The sequence below is a fragment of the Macrotis lagotis genome, chromosome 7 (assembly GCF_037893015.1).
Source record: "Macrotis lagotis isolate mMagLag1 chromosome 7, bilby.v1.9.chrom.fasta, whole genome shotgun sequence".
Classification (NCBI taxonomy): domain Eukaryota; kingdom Metazoa; phylum Chordata; class Mammalia; order Peramelemorphia; family Peramelidae; genus Macrotis; species Macrotis lagotis.
The window spans coordinates 198,565,744-198,581,281 of record NC_133664.1 but is presented as its reverse complement, the minus strand read 5'-3'; the positions used below and the strand labels follow the sequence as shown (position 1 = coordinate 198,581,281).

Here is a 15,538-nt window from a genome sequence, read left to right as displayed (position 1 = left end):
ACATTCAGTGTCCTCTAACTGACAAATCAAAGAGCTTTGTGAGGAGAGGGGAAAATGAGCAGTACCCTGAAAATGAGGTTAGCAATTTGCAAACTCAGGAAGCAAAATACTGCTTTGTCAGCTTCAATGGTTTGTTGCCCTGATGGTGCACTTTAAATTAATACTATTTATTTTCTATTTTAATGTTGGTGATTAATACTTTATTTTTAAAACAGAGGTATGTCATATACAGCCCATATTATCTACCTGCAACTGTTGGATACATGATTTCCAAACAGTGTATTAGAGAATAAAAGTGCTTCTGCATGTTAATGGAAAGGAAAACTTTTCAGCTGGCATATTACGCATGGGATTTCATCCCTCCTTATCCCCTACCCCCCCCCACCAACTTTCCCACCTCTCACAATTTCTTATCCTTGTTTATTGTTTGAACAGTTTGAGGTTTTGTTTTTACTAAACTGTGGAACACAAAACTTCTTTGCACTTTCTGTTGTATTGTGGAAAATCTAAGTAGCCTCCCAATTAAAGTTACCCTGCAACTAGGGCTGATAACCCTCAAACTAACAGTCTTGTGGTGGAAAGACTTCCTTAAGAACCCCTTTTGGATGTCCTGTCATGCCTAAGGAAGTCTACAGTAGTTTATCTTTATGGATTCTGAACTTAAATACTCAGATATTAAGTAAAGATTCAGGGTTTCAAGCTGAAACCTTAAACTTTGAAGTTCATTTAAGGTAGATGAGGAGTTTTAGCTAATTAATATATCCTTTGCTTCTTTGCAAAATGAAGTATATAAATTTCTTGTTAGCTTGCCTGAGTGATGAGGAAGAGAAATTTTACATATATATCTCAAAGTTCTATAACATAAACATGAGCAAAATAATCTGAATGGCATATGGGATTCTACTTCCTAATGCCACCAATCAATACATATTATACCTGATTTCATATTTATTTGTCTTTACTATGAAAATAAAAAGCAGACCTGACATACCAAACTCTTCATGATTTAGTTTTCTGTTTTAAAAAGTTCAGACATGTTTGGCAGTTGCATTCTTCCTAACAAATTGTACAATGGATGGTTACCACCCACCAATTCTCACCACTCCCAAGAATATGCCATTCCTGGAAGAGAAAGGAGAATTGCCTTCTGCTCAATCTTTCTTTCATTCTTTCTGTTTCACCCAATTGGGTTATCTATCGACCAAACAAGAAGTTAAAATTATTAGTGTATGCTTCTGGATCTCTCTTGATAAATGAGGGATGGGATAGGCCCTTTATTTTTGCCTCCTTCAGATGTGTTTTCTCTTACTTGGAAAATCTGAAGGTAATGCATGAAATAAAAGAGGCCCTTTCTCCTACAATGGAATGAAAATTCTACTTAGGGAAACAAATCCCTCACTTAATGCCTGATGATTGTTATTTCTAAGTGAGTGAGGATAGTAATTTTCCTTTGTGCTTCAGCTCTACTGTAATGGGAACTAAGCCATCCATATAAACTCCTTTTTTAAGGAAATGATTGTCCATTAGCCAAAACTTCAAGAAACTGCTGCTGCTTAACTTGGTTTTATTGGGCTAACCCACCACCAAAAAACTGATCTAATAATATCAACTTTTTTTTTGGTGGGGAACAGCAAGTGAAAAAACAACAGAAAAGGTTTATGGCTATAATCTGTCTTCTACACATTCAAGGACAGAGGTGATTTAATTTCTTTGGTCGCTTCAAATCTGTTTAGTTAAGTTAGCTCCTTTCAGAGCTTCTTGATACACTAACAGCACTGGCAGGGACCAACATTTCACCCTATTAAACTAGGGTCCCAAAATTGTAGAAGGGCTTCTCAGTCCTTCTGAAATTTTCTCCCCCTGGAGAAAACCAATATTCAGAACATGAGCCATATCAGTCTCTGGGGAAGGAAAGGAAAAAAGACAAAAGCCAGTCAAAATATAAATTTGAAAAAAAAGGGGGGTATTAATTCAATTCCTTAACAGGCAGCTTTGCTAAGTGCACCTTCAGGTCTACAAATACATTTCAGCCCTGTGGTAGTGCAAGGAATAAGAGTCTTTGTCAAACTTTGCATGCCTATACTACACAAAATAATCTTTTGAATCCATCCTTGTTGAATTCTGGAAATGAATTAAGAATGGGTAAGGGACATCCAGACTCCCCATACCACCCCAAACTCTTTAGAACTCACCCCAAACCCTGGTCAACAAGCCCATCCACATCTGTCTCCTCTAACACATGCAGAGAATCATCAGTCCAGTGGACAGGCTAAGGTGAAGGTTTCCAGCTACCAGAGACTCCTAGTAGCCAATCAGTCTCATCCGCTTTGGTCCTATTTGCTGATCCTTTCAGCATTCATCCCACAGCACTGAACGATTATTGCTGTTGACTGAGTGCAGTTGAACACAAGAAGTTGTGCGTTTCTAGACCTCTGAGTGGAGATGAAGGATTGGAACATTCTTGGTTGTTTTGTAGTTCTTGTTGAGGGTGGCTTTTTTTCTTCCCCTAAACAGGGAGTTATAGAGGGGAGGGGAGATCAAAGAGGAAAGTGGGGTAAGTTGGGGTAAGGGGGAAAGTGGGGAGGAAGCACCACAGGCTCAATCTGGAGAGGTTTCTTGTCCTACAGTCAGGTGCCTTCCAATTATCACAGGAAGGTCATTTCTTTCAGTTCCTCTTCACATAGCTGTTTGTATCCATCCTTCAGGCTCATAGATGCCAAACAAGCAAAGAAAGTATCTAAATTATTTTGCTTTAGCTCAGCAAGTAAGCCTTGTGCACGATTATATTGTGTTAAGTGCCTTACTGTACTGCCTAGAGAGGAAGGAAAGGCAGAAGGAAGAGAAGGGGAGAGATCCCTATACAAAGCAGGATAGGAGAAGGAAGTGGTCAGCAGCAGGCAGCCTCATGCTAAATTCAAAATGAAGCTCCATCCCCACCTGTGTGTCCTTAAAGATTTTTTTGAGTGCCTCTCAGTTAAGTGACAGCTGTTTGTCTCCAAGGACCTATGCATTTTCTTCCTTTACCTGGTCCATAAACAGACCACCACTCTCTGAGATCGGTGATTGGGGCAGGGTTTGTAAAAATGTTCAGTTAATGGAGGTAAGGGCAGATTAAAATAGGGTGGAAAGGAAAAAAAGGTTTAACTAGAAAACTAAAGGATTGGGGGTGGGAAGGTTATGAAAAAAGGTTATTTACTGAGTTATTCTGGATTCCAGAATAATAGAGAAGTAAGAGTAGGAGGGGAATATGAGAGAAAAGGAAAAGTACCTGTATATAATCTGAAGAGACATTAGAACTTCACAGGGACTCTGGCAGGAGTCAAAATCCCAAAGCATTTCTCTCAGTTTTTAGTAGAGGAAAAGAGAGATTGAGTCCATTGTCCTTGTTCAGTTTGAAGCTGGCTCTCAGACCTCAAGTTACTATCAACATCAGACTACCAAAGGGAAACAAATCCACTGATGACACAGGACATCGTTGTTCTTGTTGTCTTCTCTCTCCAGGAGTCAGTTTAGTGTGGTCTTCTCATTTTGATGGAGGTAGGGGAGAGTGAGCAGTGAGGGAGGGAAGGTGGTGAGGATGGAAAATTAAAAAAAAAAATGCCCCAGCTCCTCCTCCCCATTTACCCCTCTTTAACTTTGCAGCTGTATTAATGGAGGCACTTTCTGCAATTCAGTGGGTGCAGGATAAAGGCACTAAGCAACTATTTAAATAAATTGGTTTTCTTCAGTAAGTTCTCAAAGGGTATACCAAAGTCTCTAAAGACTTCAAATCATAACTGCAAAAAGAAATCCTCTATAATTTGGATGTGCACATTAGATAAAGAGTTTCATTTACATTCTAAGAATGCACCAAAAAGCATGCAGTATTGCACCATTTTTTATTTTGTTTGTTTTTGTCTTTAGCTACTGTTTCTTAGGTGTTGCTATATATAACTTGATAAGTTTTTTTCCATATACTTTCCCTTTAAGGGATGGGAATATTTTATCCTCTTTCTGACAACACCTGGACAGAAACCAAACATTTCCCTGAGCAAAGACAGGAAAATTCACTGAGTCCCCCCTCTCCCTTCACTTTGTTTGGGCCCTTCATATCATAAACTTTTTTTTAACTTATTTTTTGTCTTACTGAAATCATGCATTAATGAATTCAAGTTACACCTTAGTCAAATAAGCCATGATGCGGAATAATAGAACATGCTTTGAGCTCCAAAAAAAGTATTGTTCCCATTTGACTAACATATGCACTTAAATACAGTACTTTAAATTACTAATAAAATAGGTAATAAATTAAGGAGTGCACTTTTGGTGAATGCAAATGAAAAAAGGGCCTATTTTTAGAAGAGTCAGTTCAAAAGAAAGCTTATCCTCTATTGTTTGAGGTAATGATCCCCACATGCGATTATAAAATAAATACTGTCAAATTCAAACATGCGTACATTAAACTCCATTTGTTCTCTCTTGCAACAAAGTGGGAATGGGGCTGAGGGGGAACAAAGGTTTTGCATCCAGTTCTTTTAAGTGAAGGGGCAAGGAGCTCTAACAAGAAGAAAAAAAAACTTATGTGTAGTTCATCTGCAGTTAAGTAAACTTAGCAGCATTGCAGATGTCTCCATTGATTTTTTCCTTTAAAAAAAAAAATCTTGGCTTGGATGAGAAGGAAAATGGGACAAAGAGAGGGAGATCATTAGAGATCAGGCCCAATATGTTTATAAGGTGCTATATGGTCCATTCATGACTAACTTATTTTTCAAGAGGATAGACTTCTGCTGATTCAAATAAAAACGGCCAATATTCACTATGCTTTTTGGTCAATTCATTTATACATATATCTTATATGTATAGATAGTTGATGCACTTTCTTTGATACACTGTCACTGTGCAGTTTGCAGAGATTTTTAACTGGAGTCCCATGCATATTTCATTTTTATATTATTTCTAAATGATCATCTGTTTTTTAAATATTTCTTTAAAATTAAGTTAAACAAGCAGAGGGATGAAAAACATTTCAATATAGAAAAGCATATGAGTTTTATTTTACCTAGACTAGTCCAAACTGTTCATTTTTATCAGTTTTGGAAAATACCCTTTCTTTTTCTTTCTTTTTTTTAAATAAAATGAAAATAGTATTTTTTATGGATCCTGAAAGCTTCTGGTTCGCTGAGCCAAAAAATCTGCAATGCAATAATGCATTTACAGGTCAATAGAGCATTCAAAGACTATTTAGTAAAGTATCTACAGAGTGTGACATAGGTCACTAAATTTTTTGTTATTATTGTTTGAGGTTTTTTTTTTCCTATTAAGTCTTTCAAGTTGCTAAGTGGAATTTGTGTGTGTGTGTGTGATTTTTTTAAACATCCGTCAGGAGCTTGCTCTTGTTAACACAGTTTTGGTTAGCTGTAGTGCAGTTGCCAGTTCTGATATTAGCCTGTCTATAATGGGCTATACTATTATTCATATCCTCTTCAATTTCCATGTATTCAGATTTGCTGATGGTAGAGGAACTACGGCGACTGAGGTCACTATCAGAGGCTAAGTTAGGGGAACTAACATGGAGCAACTGAGCCTGCTCTTCCCCTTCAGTTTCTCGGTGGTAGAAATAGTTGAAATTGGACACAATGACAGGTACAGGCAGGGCAATTGTCAGCACACCAGCGATGGCACACAAGGAGCCCACGATCTTGCCTCCAATTGTCACAGGGTACATGTCACCGTATCCTACAGTGGTCATGGACACCACAGCCCACCAGAAAGCGTCGGGGATGCTTGAGAAGTGAGACTCAGTGTCTTCTGCCTCTGCAAAGTATACAGCACTAGAAAACAAGATAACCCCAATGAAAAGGAAAAAGATGAGCAAACCTAGCTCTCTCATGCTAGCCTTGAGAGTCTGACCTAGGATCTGGAGACCCTTGGAATGGCGGGACAGTTTGAAGATTCTAAAGACCCTTACCAATCGAATGACCCTTAGGATGGCCAGTGAAGTGGCCTGCTCACCCTTCTGGTTCTGTCCCTCCTGTTCTGCCATTTCAGTGCCCAGGGTGATGAAGTAGGGGATGATGGCCACAATGTCGATGAAGTTCATGATGTTCTTGAAGAAATCCGTTTTACTAGGACAGGCAAAGAAGCGTACCACCAGCTCAAAGGAAAACCAGATGATGCATAATGTTTCCACGATGAAGAAGGGATCTGTAAAAATGTTGGATTTGTAGTAGAGTGTTGTGTTGTCACTTGGTTGAAAGGTGCTGAATTCCCTTTCTTCTTTTAGTTCAGGTAGAGTCTCCAGGCAGAAAATAACTATAGAGATGAGGATTACCATGACTGAGACAATAGCAATGACCCGAGCAGGCCCAGAGCTCTCAGGATATTCAAAGAGGAGCCACACCTGGCGCTGGTACTCTTTCTCTGGCAATGGGCGCTCTTCCTCCTTGATGAAACCCTCATCTTCTCGGAACTTCTCCATGGCCTCCTCACCCAACTCATAAAACTTGATCTCCTCAGAGAACATGTCCAGGGGCACATTGACAGGTCTACGCAGTCGCCCTCCAGACTGGTAATAATAGAGGATGGCATCAAAGCTAGGCCTGTTGCGGTCAAAAAAATACTCATTTCTCAGGGGATCGAAGTAGCGCATGCGTTTCTTGGGATTTCCCAACAACGTGTTGGGGAACTGTGCCAGGGTCTTAAGTTGTGTCTCAAAACGCAGTCCAGAGATGTTGATCACCACCCTTTCACAGCAGTCATGGTCGTCATGGTCTGCTGGCCTTGGATAGCTGATGTCCTGGGGATGGCCTTGGGCGGCAGAAGCCTCCTCCACGTTCTCTCCAGACATCACCGTCATGGTCTAAGCTGAGTGGAAGGGTGTGGAGCAGAGAGGGTGGACTGGGGTAGTGAAGATTTTGAAAGGGGGGGGGGGAGAGGGTGAAAATGTCCCCACCCCCCCACTTAGAGTGTTTGAATCCGCCACCCCTTGAGGAGAATAGTCCACAAGGGGTGGAAGAAAACCAATCTGGATTCTATCAATCTACTCTCACCCCAGCCTAGGCTTTTCCCAAATTGGAATTCCCTTTGCACCAGCACCTGGCTCCTGTTCTATTGTGGGGGGGTTTGTTGTTTCTCTTTCCTCTCAAGGTAATGCTGTTCTGGCAAACTTCGACATTGCCTTTGGGGGGGGTCAACCCCTTTACCCCCGCCCTAAATCGTCATAAGAACAGGACTGGGTGCTGTGTCAGCTCAGCAGACTCCCCTGCCTTCCATTTCTCCCTCTTTCTCTGATCTATCCTCCCTCCTACCCCTCTTCTGCTGCTTTTTAAGCTCCCACCAGGGCGATCGATGGATGCTGCAGAGAAATAGAAAGTGATAGGAAGGTATAAAAAAAAATCCAAAGCATTCAGACGGAACGCATCTACAGAAACTGAAAAGGCACATACATGGATCTATCTACCTTTCCTGTACTGGAAAACATCAAGCACAGCTAAAGGCAATCTCTCTCTCTCTCTCTCTCTCTCTCTCTCTCTCTCTCTCTCTCTCTCTCTCTCTCCACACACACACACACACACACACACACACACACACACAGACAAACGCTTCAAGTTTTCTCGATTCTCCTGCCCACTTCCCCCATTCCCCTTCAGCCAATCTGTTTACAACTTCATTAACAAGTGAGCCCAGAGGTGGGGGCTCCCAGAGATCCAGGCTTCTCCCGCCCCGCTCCTCCTCACCCTCCCCACTCTGATTCGTTCAGCCAGCCCCCCGAATGGCGGAGCCCTACCGGCCTTCTAGGCTTACCTGGAGGGGTGTCTAGGCAGGCGTCGGTGGCGATGTTGAGTCGGAAGAAGAGTTCCTGTTGGAATGCGGCAAGTCTCCTTGGCGGCGGCGGTAGCAACAGCAGCATCCAAAAGGCGCAGTGGCAAACTCAGCCTCCAGCTCTCTCCTCCTGCGCTTCTCCGCTTTCCGAGAGGGCTTTACAGGGCTGCTGCTGCTGCCGAAATATTTATGCCCGTCCCCATTTCTAGCAACTCGAAGGACTATATAGAAAAGGAGAAGAATAGGACCCTCTCCAGTGTTCCAAGTTATTCGGGTTGTTGGAGAGGGCGGTGGGGGTGGGGAGGAGGTTGGAGAGGTATCGCTCCAAAAGCCCTGTAATTGATATAAAATTCGAATTGCAAAATTTATAAATATATATATATATGTGAATATCTCGCTCTCCCCCGACACTCCAAGAGTCTCTGCTTGGCTTATGGAGGGATGGATTCAGGCAGTGGGCGGCAGGAGAGAGCCGCCCCGGGATCTACATAGCTACTCCAGCACCTCCACCCCTCCTCCCGCTAGCTTGGTCCTCCAGGATGCTCCGCCGGACACCCGGGGGTCGGGAAGCCTCGGAGTCGAGCGGGACTATTGCGGTAGTGACAGCAGCCGCGGCGGTAGCGACGGCAGAGCGGCGGCGCGGTCCATTTCTGGACCCTGCAAGATCAGCAGAAACCCGAGGAGGCGCCTCTGGTGCGGAGCCGGGATTGGCCCGCCAGGGTCGTGGGATGGGGAGGGGGGAGGAGGAAGGAGCTGGAGGATAGAGAAGTGGGCGGGGAATTGGGGGGGGGGGGGCAGAGGAGCGAGTTTCTCACCCTTGTCAGCCATCCTTCTCCTCCTCCAACAAACACCCCCCACCCTGAACCCCCCCCCCCCCCAGCCCATCACAATTCAGAGTCCGGAACACGCGAAACTACCGAGCTGCGACCTTCCCAGGGGATTTAACATTGCAAATGACCACTTTCGACGCAATGCAGGCTATAGTACTCGAGGCTAGCAGAATCCTTGGTGGCTTTTATGTGGAGGCTTGGATAGATGTGCTGCTTTAGTCACCCTGTGATGCATTACTGGCATACTTCCTCTCTCCCATACTTTGCCCCGAAACCCCTTCTTCCGTGCCCACCCAACTCTTTCTTCCCCTCCCCAAATGCCCCCCTTGCTTGAAGTTGGAGTTTTACTTCAGAAACGGCTTCAGCCCTTTTCCTAGCAGTTAGAGCGATGCATGTTTTGGGGGGACGTAAAGTCAGCAATTCGAGTTCACCTGGATTGGGGATATTCTTTAGGGGAAGAGAAGGAATCATCTCCTTGCGTCCTAACATGGGGATGAAGTTTTCTTGTTTATTTTTAATTAGACAAGATGTGCCTGCCTTGGGAGAGAACAGTTCGCCTTCACTCTGTGGCGTATCCTGCCCACTTAATGCCAACTAAATCAATTAGGTGGAAAGCCCGGCTGACACTTCCCCCCCACCCCCTCGCCACTGCCCTTTCCTCCTCCTCATTCTCCCGGTAGATCCCCCCTCCCGCCCCCCCCTCCGGAGCCACATGCCGCCCTTGCCACTTCTCCAATCAGGAAGCCGCCCCCATGGAATCGCCAGGCGGTGAGATGCGGGGTAGGACGCAGTTCTTGGCACGAGAAGCCTGGGCGCAGAAGGCACGCGGCGCCAGCTGTGCCCCCGTAGGCGCTGCGCCTAAACCTGCAGCAGAAGGGAAGCCAGGGAGCACACTCCAGCTCCGGAGGGCTGCGGCTGAGGCTCGGAAGAGGCAGGGGGAAGCGCTGGCGTCGCTAGTGATTGGTTCTCTTCGATGTACTGGCACCAACACCCCCACGCACACACGTTCCCCCTTCTTCTGCTTACCCTACACCACCACCTCTTTAATCAAGGTCAGTGGCCCCAGTGGCCCTCTTTGGCTCACCAAAGGATGTCTGATGGATTCCCCGCTTCTCTGGACAGTTATTCTAGCAGTTCAGCGGTTACTAGAAGAGAAAGTGTTAAAGCTTTCCCTTTTATTTATGTGTTCCCTCCCCCCATACTCACACCCCTGCATTTTTTTTGAGGATGCTGAGGTATCTTATATAAGTACCTCCTTCCCTCAGTCTAGATCAAATGCCATCCTCTCTTAAGTACAGATTTCCTCCACCCCAACTATCTGGAAGGAGTCATGGCCTATAAAGGTCTCTGCTGTTGAAGAGGTAAGGGAAATTCAATTTGACAAACCTTTGAGCTCTGAAATAAAAGAGAATTAAGCACCTTGTTTAACAGTTTTATTGCGAGTTCTGTTCCTAAAGATAAAATATAGTCAAGGTTATTCCCCTTGGGGATTCCTGCTAAATCTCCCAATGGAATGTAAGCTCCATGACTCTCTGTCCTGTTTTTGCATTCCCTGACCCTAGCAGAGACACTTAATAAATGCTTATTGAGTTCAGTTGAATTGAATACCCACCAAATCTATCTATCTTCCTGGTCTGGGCTGCCAAAAACAGACTCTAGTTTTGCTGACTCAGCATTTAGGGATTGCAGTCCTAAAAGAACTTGAGTAGAGAAAAGGATGAGGTGATCCAAAAAAGCTAGCAGAGCTTCATCAAAAACATTTCATACCCGACAAATCTAATTTACTTGTTTTCTACTGAGTTATTGGATTACTGAGTTTGAGGAATGTTAAAAATTAAGAGTTTGGCTAGGTTTTATTAAATATTTGACAAACTCTCCCATGCTATTCTTGTGAATAAGATGGAGAGGTGTGGTCTGAAAAAGAGTAGGTAGATTGAGAACTACTTGAACAACCAGACTAGGAGAGTATTCACTCTAATGGTTTGCTGTCAGCTAGGGAAGAAGTGGCTAAGAGGAATGACCCAGAGATCTAGGGTTGGCCCTGTGATATTTAACATCTTAATCACTGACTTGGATAAAGTCTTAGATTATATATTCCTCCAATTTGCATATGGCACACAGCTTGGAGGGGCAGTAAAAATAATGAAAGGAGGAAGGGGGAAATCTCCAAAAGATCATGACAGATTTAGAAATTTCAACCAAAATTTAAAAGATGAAAGTAAATAGGGGGAAATGTAAAGTTGGGTTATAAAAATCAAATCTACAAATCAAAAATGAAGATGATAGGTATGGCGATAGATAGATAGATAGATAGATAGATAGATAGATAGATAGATAGATAGCAACATGTCTGAAAATATTTGGTAGATTTAGTGAAATCTAAGATAAAATAAAAGATTAGGCATTGTGATATAGTAGCTAGTGAAGATAATACAATTAGGCTTCATGAAGAAAGTCATAGTGATCAAGACTGAGCATATCTCATCAGAAGTATCATATTTAGTTCTGGGTGCCATATTTTAGAAAGACCTCTACTAAGCTCAGGAACATCAAGGGCAGGGTAACTAGAGTGGTAGAATTAGTATCATATAAGACTCAGATGGAGGAACTCATGACTACCTAGGCTAGACAGAAAAGAGTTATCACATAGAATAAAAGATTAGATTTCTTCTGGTAAGCCCTAGAGGGCAGAACTAAAAGCAGTAGGCTGAAGTTACAGAGGCAGATTTAGTTTTGATTTAAGGAGAAATTTCCTAATGATTAGGTCTAACAAAAAAGTAGAATGAGATACTTTTTTTTTTAATTAGGTTTTTCTTTTTGGTAAGGCAGTGGAGTTAAGTGACTTGCCCAAGGTTACTAGGCAATTATTAAGTATCTGAAGTCACATTTGAACTCAGGAACTCCTAACTCTAGGACCAATGTTCTATTCACTGTACCATCTAGCTGCCCTAGAATGGGATACTTTAAAAAAGAATAGGTTCCCTCCAGCCAAAGGGATTCAAGTCAAGTCCTAGATGTCAGCTTGTCAGATATGTTGGGGAGGAGATTCTGAGTTGGACTGTCTCTTCCATCTTTGAAATTCTGTTGATTCATGACCTCTGTATTTGGACCAGATCATTTCTTCTCAGGTTCCATGTCCATTCCAGGTCATGACAAAAAAAGGAAAGGCATAATTCACCCCCAAATTTTTATTTTTACTCTTTGCAATTTTCTTGTTCTATTTCTATTTTGTGATTATTTACAAATGCATTTTATAGTTGTTCAGTCATGTCCAATTCTATGTAACGTCATTTGAACTTCTCTTGGAAAAGAAACTGGAGTGAATTGCCATTTCCTTTTCCAGCCCAGTTTACAAATGAGGAAATTGAGGCAAACAGTATGAAGTAACTTGTCCAGGGTTACCTAGCTAGGAAGTGCCTAAAGTGGAATTTAAACTTGCTCTTCCTGACTCCAGACCTGCTCTATCCACTATGCCAACAAGCTCACTACATAATTATTATCTTCCCCTAAATGTAAACCCATTCTTATCTATTGATCAATAGACATTTACTAAGCAGGTTACTGAGTTACAAATATAACAATGAAACAATTCTTACTCTCAAAAAGCTTATAAAAGAGAACACATGATTACAGATAAAATAAATCAAGGATTCCCATGGGATTATCTAATGATAGTGCTGTGGACCTAAAGCTAGAAAGAACTTCAGGGGGCAATCTAGTACAACCCTTTCATTTAACAGATCAAGAAGCTGAGACCAATGCAGGTAAAATAACTTGCCTAAGGTCATATATGTAGTTCGCATCAGAGGCAAATGTTGCACCATATCACCATCTTTCAAAGAAAGGAATGGGAGCCATCAGATTACTAAAATCTAGGTAAATAGCACTGACAAATTATCCTAGTCTACTAGCCCAGCAACCCCATCGAAAAGGGAAATGAAATTAATTTGACAGTGGGAATTTTTTGTGGGACCTTGATTTGCTTATTAGTGATCATCACAAGGATTGGTTGAACATCTTCTGAGTCTCTCTTTCTATCGTAGTTTTAGGAATACAAAGACAAAACCCAAACAATCCCTGCTCTCAAGGAGTTTGCATACTACTTCTAGAAAACAATATATCCATAAGTAATAATATAGAAAAGTAAATAAAAAGTAATTTCAAGGTCAGGATGGGAAGTACTAACAATTGAGGAAGAACACAGAAGGCCTGTAGAAAGTGGCCTCTGGAACTTTTCTATAAAGAAACCATTAAGTTTACTAGGCAGAAGTGAGGAGGCAGAGAATTCTATCATGGCAATCAGCAAATGAAGAGGCAGGAGGAAAAATATCAGGTTTAGGTAATCATAAATAGATTAATTTGGTTGGAATATAGAGTGTTTGAGGAAGAGGTGTACAATCAGCTTGAAAAGATCAGGTAGAGTCAGATTGTAAAGTGCTTTAAAAAATAGCCAAAGGATTTTGCATTTGACTTGGGGATAATGGGAAATCAGTGAAAATTCTTGAGCATGTCAATGACATGACTAAGACCTGTGCTTTAGTAATATCAGTTTGGCAAAAGTGTTATGGAAGAGATTGGATGGAAGGAGAACAATTGGGAGTTTATTGCAATAGTCTAGGTGAGATGTGATGAGGAATCAGAAAGGTTGTATGAATGTAGAGAATAGAGATAAAATAAATGTTATGGTGACCTGGCAATTGATTGTATGTGGGAATTGAATGAGAGTGAAGAATTGAGAAATGATCCATGGGTAATGAATATGGGTGACTAGAAATGTAGTGACAGAAATAGTGAAGTTTGAAATGGGGGTGGGGAAGACTTAGAAGAGAAGATAATTAGTTTTGGATTTATTAAGTTTGAAATATCAGTGAGAAATTCAAGTGGAAATATCCAGTAATTCAAGAACTAAGGCTAGAGTTCAAGAAAGATGAGAACTAGATATGTAGATTAGTGAGTTAGTTATATAGAAATGACAGTGCCATGGGAGCAGATGGAATAACTAGGAAAGGGAATATTTACAGAGAAGAGAAGAAACCCTTGACAGAAATCTGAGATGTACCCACTTAAAGGGGTTGGACATGATCCAATCAAAGAGACAAGGAAAACCAGGTGAGACAGATAGTGAAAATAAGGAGGAAACATCACAAAGACCCAAGAGGGTAGGTGGGAGGGAGGAGAACACCAAGAAGGAAAAAGTTGTGAACAGTGTCAAAAACTACAGAAAGATCAGGAAGTAAGAAGACTGAAAAAAGACCTTAGATCTTAGAGGTAGGGAGATCATTGGTAAGATTGTAGAGAATAATTCTAGTTGAGTGATAGGGCTGGAAGTCAAATTGTAATTAAGAGGTTAGGAAGTGAATAGGAGGTCAAGCACTGGAGACAATATAGATAGTCTTTTTCTTAAGTGTTTGGAAATAAAAAGAGAAAAATAGAATAATAGCTTAAGGAGATGGTAGTGTCAGTTAAGGATAAGGGAATTCTGGGTATGATTGTATGTAATGGGGAAAGAACCAGTATGTAAAAATTGAAGATTATAAATAGAAAGTAGATGGTTTGAAAGGGAAACCTCACAAAGGAGGTATCAAGAGCACAGATAGAGGGAATGGCTTTCTCAAGATTTCATCTTCCATTGCATGGACTATTACATTATCCTTGTAATTGATATTCCTGCTTATGGTGCCTTCATTCTTCAATTCATCCTCTACATTGGTATGAAATTACAGTGTTATAAAACACAGGTCTATTTATGTCACTTCTCTTTCTAAGAACCCTCAGTATCTTCATTTTGTCTCTAGAAAATACAAGCTTCCTCCCTGGCTTTTAAAGACTTTCACAATCTGGCTTCATCCCATCTTTCCCTTAATTGTTTGCCCTCATACATTTTATGTTCCAACTAAAATGACCTGCTGTATATGGCATCCGTCCCTTGCCTGTATGCCTTTGCACAGGCTATCATCATATCTGGAATGATATTTCTTTTCATCTCAATTTTTAAAGTTCCTACTTCCCTTTAAGGTTTAATGAGGAGTTTACATTCCCAAGATCTTTCCTGTTGGCATTACTCTTCCCTCCTCCTGGTTACTTTCTATTTACTTAGATGTTCTCTGGATTTGTTTGCCTGTTTTTGTATTGCATGTTCCCATTGGAATGTAAGTTCCTTGAAGGCAGACATAATTTTGTTTATATCCTCGGCACCTGTAAGGTGCCTGAACCATAGGGATTGGGGCATGACCTGTAATTTCATTAATATAAGGAACTCTCCATTGAGGAAGCTCCCTTTAACAATGTAAATCAGTGCATTTGTTCCAACTTAGAATCTTTTAGATTTGACCAGTCACTAAGAGGTGAAGTGACTTACATGCCCAAGGTCATGTAGTTAGTATGTCCCAGAACTAAGACTTGAACTTGGGTCTTTCAAGTCCTGAGTGCTACAGCCACATCACTACACCACAGTTGCCCCTTCCTGAAATATAGTACATTGTTTATTGATTTGATTTACCTATCATTTGGAAAATGGCTGAACAGACTTTTTAGACTTTTTATAGGCATGTGATAGGAGACTTGGGGGGGGGCAATTAAAATTCTATCTACTACAGGAACCTTTTCCCAATCCCTCAATTCTAATGCTTTTCCTCTTATTTCCTATTTTCCTGTAAATAACTTGTTTGTCCATATAAAGTTTACTTGTTTCCCCTATTAGATTGTGAACTCATTGAAGGCAGGAACTGTCTTTTGCCTCCTTTTGTATTCCCATTATCTATCACAACACTTGGTAATAGTAGAAACTTAATGTTTATTGACTGACCATTAAATGATTAATTCAGAGAAATGTCTTTCTGAATTAATACAGAAGAAAGCAGAATGATCTAAACTTACACATTGATCACAATTATGTAAAGCAAGACAAA

The 15,538-nt window shown here is 41.4% G+C and overlaps 1 protein-coding gene across 1 annotated transcript; it reads right to left on the bottom strand.

Moving 5' to 3' along the window:
- Positions 1–357: 357 nt before the first annotated feature.
- On the bottom strand, positions 358–8,391 carry KCNA1 (potassium voltage-gated channel subfamily A member 1). The gene is made up of 2 exons (XM_074194418.1): positions 7,783–8,391; positions 358–7,333 (listed from the first exon to the last, which is right to left on the bottom strand). Exon 2 carries the CDS (start codon positions 6,833–6,835, stop codon positions 5,348–5,350), a length of 1,488 nt encoding a protein of 495 aa, XP_074050519.1. The 5' UTR covers positions 6,836–7,333; positions 7,783–8,391; the 3' UTR covers positions 358–5,347.
- Between the last annotated feature and the right edge of the window lie 7,147 nt (positions 8,392–15,538).